This window comes from Sinocyclocheilus rhinocerous, unplaced genomic scaffold (genome assembly GCF_001515625.1).
Source record: "Sinocyclocheilus rhinocerous isolate Xijiao unplaced genomic scaffold, SAMN03320098_v1.1 scaffold853, whole genome shotgun sequence".
NCBI classification, from domain to species: Eukaryota; Metazoa; Chordata; class Actinopteri; order Cypriniformes; family Cyprinidae; genus Sinocyclocheilus; species Sinocyclocheilus rhinocerous.
Genome location: NW_015627738.1, coordinates 1,191,075 through 1,197,945, shown reverse-complemented (window position 1 = coordinate 1,197,945; position 6,871 = coordinate 1,191,075). Strand labels below are relative to the sequence as shown.

Here is a 6,871-nt window from a genome sequence, read left to right as displayed (position 1 = left end):
GCGTACCTAACTAGTCTTCTATCACGCTACAATCCATCACGCTCCCTAAGGTTGCAAAACTCTGGACTTTTGGTAGTACCTAGTATAGCAAAGTCCACTAAAGGAGGTAGAGCTTTTTCGCATTTGGTTCCCAAACTCTGGAATAGCCTTCCTGATAACGTTCGGGGTTCAGACACACTCTCTCTGTTTAAATCTAGATTAAAGACACATCTCTTTAGCCAAGCATTCAAATAATGCATCTCATAATCTTGTACTGCAGTTATATCTGATCAAATGCTCATTATTATTCTTTAGCTTGGGTTAAACAAATTAATTTTGCTTATTTGAAACAACATACAGAACTACCAAATTTTGCTATAAGTTTGATTGCAACATATAATAATTACTGTTAATAGTGTTCATTGTCTGTTTGATTACGTCTTTAATTGATTTTTCCTTACATTTCTGCCATTAACTGACAGTCACCACTCACCACTGATAAGCTACTACTAAATATATTGTAGAAACTTAATTTTCTGTAAAGTTGCTTTGCAACAGTTTGTATCGTGAAAAGCGCTATACAAATAAACTTGAATTGAATTAAAGCTACTGTGATAATAAAGTAACCAATATACAAATTATATTTGGATCCACTGTCCCAAAACGCATCATATACTGCATTTATCATGTATGCTCAGTATTAGGATTTGATAATATTTTCTGCATAGATGCTGCATAAATGTCGGATTGAAAATTACATCATTAAACTCCTGAGACATTGAGAGGAGACTGTGGAGACTGTGTTACCAAGCATCTGGAAAAAGCAGCCATTACAGGAGGGACGGCCAAATGTGTCTGCCACAGGCTTCATTGAGAATATTTTGTACCCAGACTGAGAGTCCCAGATGACCTGATGAACCAGTACTGTAAATCACTCTGTCTCAGAGAGAAAACTGCTGAGTTATACTGTTAATTTCCACTCTTTTCTAAAGCACTCTGAGCTGGAATCTTAAATGCAAATTGTTGTAAATATATATATGTATAGCTAAGGGAATTATATAATATTTTAGCAACTCTGGTTTACTGTGCTTTTATAGTTCTGTTGCTCTTTAAAAAAATCTGTTTTATCTAGCAGTATTTTTTTTAATCAAAACTGTCTTTAATATTTGTGAATTGTCCAAGACATTAGTCAGTTACTGTATAACGTACTGCAGGTGGATTTTAAATGAGAGGTTGTACAGGTCAAGAGTATTTTTCATAAATTTCAGATGGGGGAGTCAAGGAAGGCTTTCACGCTTTATATGTTAATTTTATAAGCTGTTGTCCAAAACAACGGCTGAATATTTCCTATTTGTTGCCTTTTATATTTTTGATGTTTATTTGTTCTTTGCTTAATTTTATTTTAATATAATAGACTACATAATGGCAGATTCCCCTTGTGAAAACTACTGCAAATAGGGCCGACTTCAGATTATGTTGTCAGAAAGGGTAAAATAACTCATCTTTTTTTCCTGGACAATGAGAGAAGAAAAGTCTGATTTTCTAGCTTTAGTCTCCACTTTTAATTAAAGTCAAAAATATATACTTGTATATTTTAAATAAATAGTTAATAATGATAATAATAATAAAACATTATATAGTATTATTTTATTACAAAATGGTTTATTATTATTATTAAGTGTTATAATTATCTAAGTAAATATTATCATTTTATTATAGAATAGTATTTAATTATTTTATTATATTATTACATTAAATCTAAATATTATTACTTTATTAAATATTGTTAGGTAATAATAATAATAATAATAATAAATGTTAACAATTCAATAATATTTATTTATTTTATAAAATATAACAACAACAACGGTAATAATAACAGTGTTATTATAATTATATATATATATATAATTATAATATAATAATTTAAATAGTATTATTTTATTAAATATTATTTGATGATGCTTTTATTATATTGATTCAATATAACTGTATTATTATTGAGTGTACTAAAATGAAACCGATTAAAGCCATCAGGGTGGGTGATTGCCCTTATCTTCATTATAATCATCATTTAATGTTGGAACTGTTGACTTTCCCGAAGGTTAGTATTATAGATAACTGCTATATGCCAAGCGTGCTGACCTGAGTCAGTGCGTTTCTCCCGCACATCCGGGTGTCGCCTCCACAGCGCAGACGCGTCGCGGTGATTGCAGCGCTCTGCGTTTCCGCGTTAGCAGCGGGGGGAACCAGCCGAGGGGAGGGAACGGAACACAGCGAGATTGGCCGATTCTAACTGGATTACGCTGCCCGTGTCGCGATTAAAATGAAAAAGAAGTGACATTCGACCCTGTGGCCGTGTTTAGGAAATGAGCGTGGGATCATGACATTCGCTCGGGCACGAGACGGGCTGCCAGCACTGCCTGACATGTGAGACATCAGGACGAATACAACAACAGTGCGCTTGTGTGGCTGTCTCCGCCACCTTCTGTTTATGCTCGCTCTGTTGATGCACATTTTGCATTCGTTTCGCATTTGCTGGAGGCAGTATGAAGAAGTTTAATATCAGGAAGGTGTTGGACGGCTTGACTGCGGCGTCCTCTTCCTCCTCCTCCGCCGCCGCGTCCCCTCAGTCGGGAAACAGGGAGAATGACATGATTCAGGAGACCCTGCAGTCAGAGCATTTCCAGCTCTGCAAGGTGGGATTGATTAGTTATTGTGATCTCATGCGGGGGGATGAGGGGGGGGGGAGTGGCGCCAACTCACCTCAATATTCTAATGCGCGCGAGAAGAACGCTTATAAAAGCAGTTTGCCAACGGTCGACGGTTTTCATCTCGGTTAAATCACCTCAGAGTCGGTTTTAACCATCACCGGCTGGATTAATAACCCAAAAGTCGGTTCACGAGATTAATCGCTCGCGTGACGCCAGAGTTGAAGGTTGACAAATCGGTGGCGGTTATTTTAAGACGAATTCATTTAACGCGCAAATTACTTTTTGGAACGAGCGGAACTGATTCAAGTTAGTATGACAGACTACTTTCTGTCATATGGAAAGTCGTGCCAGTCTAGTCTGTCAAGAAATACCTGTGCTTAATGTTTAGTCATACAGTTTAATTCGGATTGTAGAACAAATCGGCTCCTTTGCTAGTGTGAACCTGTTTTTATTCAGTCTATGGTGTGAACGGATAGTTCATGTTCTAATTCGCTGACTGTGTATTAACTAAACGGTTTATCCCTGAGATAAGTCAGTTTAAAAGTGATGACGGTATTTTAGAATTATAGTATTTCCTAGTTTAGTTAAGTGATCAAAATATCATTAAAGGTATATTCTGTCATCATTTATTCAGGTTGTTCCAAACCTGTATGAGTTTCTTTCTTTCTTTTTTGAACACAGAATTATTCATTTTGATAATTCATTTTGGGTGAATTATCAATCTCGCTTGGTATTATCTATAATACATTTTTATATGTTTTTGTTTCTTAATTATTATGATTTTTGTGTTTCAAACCGGCTTTAACGGGTTCACCAACAATCGCGCTATGAAAATAGTAAATAATAACCATTCAAAACAATGTTTATAACAAAATTATGACTTAACAAAATAAACTAAGTTGGACATTTATGTCAACATATTTAGTATTTACATTTTCTCAGATTGAATCTACTGTATGCAGTAATTGCAACTTTTTAAGGAATTTTAAAGATATGGAATGGATCCTTATGGAATGGATCCTTACTATCTCTATTATTTGGTTTGGTTTATGTATGTTTATGCATTTTAGATATGCGTTCTCAGCATATGTACGGGTTCACCAACAATCGCGCTATGAAAATAGTAAATAATAACCATTCAAAACAATGTTTATAACAAAATTATGACTTAACAAAATAAACTAAGTTGGACATTTATGTCAACATATTTAGTATTTACATTTTCTCAGATTGAATCTACTGTATGCAGTAATTGCAACTTTTTAAGGAATTTTAAAGATATGGAATGGATCCTTACTATCTCTATTATTTGGTTTGGTTTATGTATGTTTATGCGTTTTAGATATGCGTTCTCAGCATATGTAATTGTAGTCACTACACAAATGCTCTGGTAACCAGCAGGCTGTATTGGTTGGGCTTTTGTTTTTTTTTGTAGTGTATACATTTGTGGGACGATAAATGGGGCCATGTTTGGGAACAGGATACCAAAAACCGGGACTGTCCCCAGAAAACGACCACAATAACCTAGTGTTACTCAAATATTTACCCACAGAGTGAGCAGTTAGTCTCACTAAATAAAAAAGTCCTTGTAATACCAGAGCACAAGAATATGGTAATCATTCAGTACCATGGTAAATATTAAAGTAATGTGTTAACATTTGATATCATCACTGTACCATGGTACCACCACAGTAATTCAGATGTTAGTCAGCTGTCAACTTCAGCTTCTCAGCATCCTGTGGTCTGAACCTCATCTGTAATATCTGTTTTAATTTCTATCTAATTAAATCCTAATTGGAATCCCCGACCCCCACCTAATTACTAAAGCCACTAATAAGAAGAGAGGCCTTGCTAGCTTTGAATGATTTGTGTTTTCCATGAATTGTTATTACTTGTTTGTGTTCCTCCACGTGGTTGGATATATTGTTCATTTTTGTTTTGGTATTATCTGCAAGGCCCATCAACGTCCCTCATATATATTGACTTAATCAAACTAGGCTATATCATGAATATGCACTGACCTAAGGATGTTTCCGCATATGCAATGTTTAACCAACATCATGTTTTCTTTGCTCGGGTCTTTCACAGGTTCTTTTGCTATAAATGATTGACATGGAATCATGTTTCCGTTTTTCGCCAAAAAATTGTTGTTAATAACTGATCCTCATGGAGTATTTCCATGGAACACAAACAGACAATTTTTGTAGAGCTTCATGCATGCAATAACATGTCTGTAAATCTCCAAAAAAGCATTCTAAACTTGCTTTATATTCCTAGTCTTCTGAGGAAATCTGGTATCTTTGTATCAGTTTTATTTTAGTATAATTGATATTCTATTATAGTTTTTGTTAAAATTTTGAAATGGATTTTAATTCTATATATTTTTTATTTATATATTTTCAGTTTTAATTTTAGTACATTTTTTGTCATTTTCACTATTATTATTGTTTAAGTGTCTATATATTTTTATTTTATTTTAGTTTTTTAATGGTATTTCAGCTTAAACTAAATGAAAATAAATTAAGTTTTTTATATTTTATTTTATTTCAGCTAGTTGTTATTTTACTATTTTTAAAACTATGGTTTTAGTATTAGTTAAGGATAATAACCCTGCTTCGTATGAGGGACAGATTGAAATCTAGGTTATTTCATAAAAAAAAAAAGCAACAAGAAAAATTTCTGAAATTTGTGCAGTGTGTTTAGTTACGGACATTATTATCAGCAAATCATGACTTACATTCCCGTCATTTCCACATACAAAGTGTTCTTTTGGCTTCAGAAGACTTAAAATATAGTGCTCTTGATGGTCAACAAAGGTTTTGTTCAAAATGTGAGCAAGAATTTTCATTTTTGACTGAACTTTGCCTTTAAGAACACCATTGTCATGTTTGTAGTTTAATGCAAATCATCTTCTGCTTCACAGACAGTGCGACATGGCTTTCCAAATCAACCCTCTTCCATGGCTTTTGACCCTGTGCAGAAAATTCTGGCTATTGGCACACAGAGTGGAGCCCTGAGACTGTATCCTTTATATGAAGAGCTGGCAACATACCCAGCCTAACTTACCTGGGGAAAAATAAGTGTCAGATGCGGTCTTGTTGTTTGTGTATATTTAAACAAAGGCAATCCTCCCACCCTTCTGTGTTGGAAGTCTTGTTGCACAAAGTAATTAACTTGTTCAAAGCATGTGTGGTTCGTTTTTACTAACCTCCATGCAAACAAATGATTATGTAAGTTGCAAAATACAAGTAACAACATCCTCTGGCAAATCATCTTCTAAGAGCCTTGCTGTTCCCCAGGAGATATGAATATTTACCCTAGAGAAGCATCATAGTAGCTACTACCTCAAGTAACAAAACAAAAAAAAACTGAAAGAAAGACACTCTAACATGTCTAACATGTGCTATTGCTTCGTTTAAAAAAACAAACAAACACATTATTTACCTTTAATCCACACCGCTCTGTCCCTTCTCTGAGAAACGCGCTGATCATTTCCTGCTTTTATGAAGCCCCACCCTCAGAAATAGACGATGGGCTCTGATTGGTCGCTGCCATGAGAGGTTTGGCATGACATGCAGCGGCACTGTCTCTGTCCGGCGTGAATGAAATCATTATAATGCTGAAGGTGAGGTACTCACCTTCATATTTCTTAATTAGATAACTTATAAAGTAATTTGAAAACATTGTGTAAGATGTAATTTCACAAACAGCGAGAGTGAATGACGGCGCACGCGCTCTCTCAAAATACGCAAATGTCTTCAAATCACCACATCGCGTCTGTCTATAAGCGAGCTGCACGCTGCACAGTTGACACAGGAATTGTCACTTGCACAATCGAGGCAGTGTCACATCGTCACTAAAGTTTATAAATTGCATTACTTTTTAATTCTTGCCAGTGTTTAACCATTCAGCGCTCTCCTGGAGACCGTGCACTCATGCACACTCGCAGCGCACACACATAATGCCAGGTTCACATTACTCCGTTTGCAGTGCGTATGTGGTGCGTATTTTTTCCGCGCTCATGTTAACGGATCAGAGCGTTCACACTGTACACAGTTGGGCTCCGGCAGTGCATTCCAGGAGCGGTGCATCTGCAGCAGAGCAGAGATTGTTTCCAAATGGAGTCTATTGCTGCGCTGCGACCGCTGAATTAAAGTAACAGCGCATTGTTTGCAGTA

At 35.6% G+C, this 6,871-nt stretch overlaps 1 protein-coding gene across 1 annotated transcript in view; it reads left to right on the top strand.

Moving 5' to 3' along the window:
* The first annotated feature begins 2,155 nt into the window (after positions 1 to 2,155).
* Positions 2,156 to 6,871, top strand: part of stxbp5b (syntaxin binding protein 5b (tomosyn)) — a 53,034-nt gene continuing 48,318 nt past the window's right edge. Inside the window, exons 1-2 of the mRNA XM_016545946.1 lie at positions 2,156 to 2,678; positions 5,617 to 5,714. Coding sequence (XP_016401432.1) covers positions 2,529 to 2,678; positions 5,617 to 5,714 — 248 coding nt within the window. The 5' untranslated portion in view covers positions 2,156 to 2,528. The remainder of the gene's footprint in view (positions 2,679 to 5,616; positions 5,715 to 6,871) is intronic.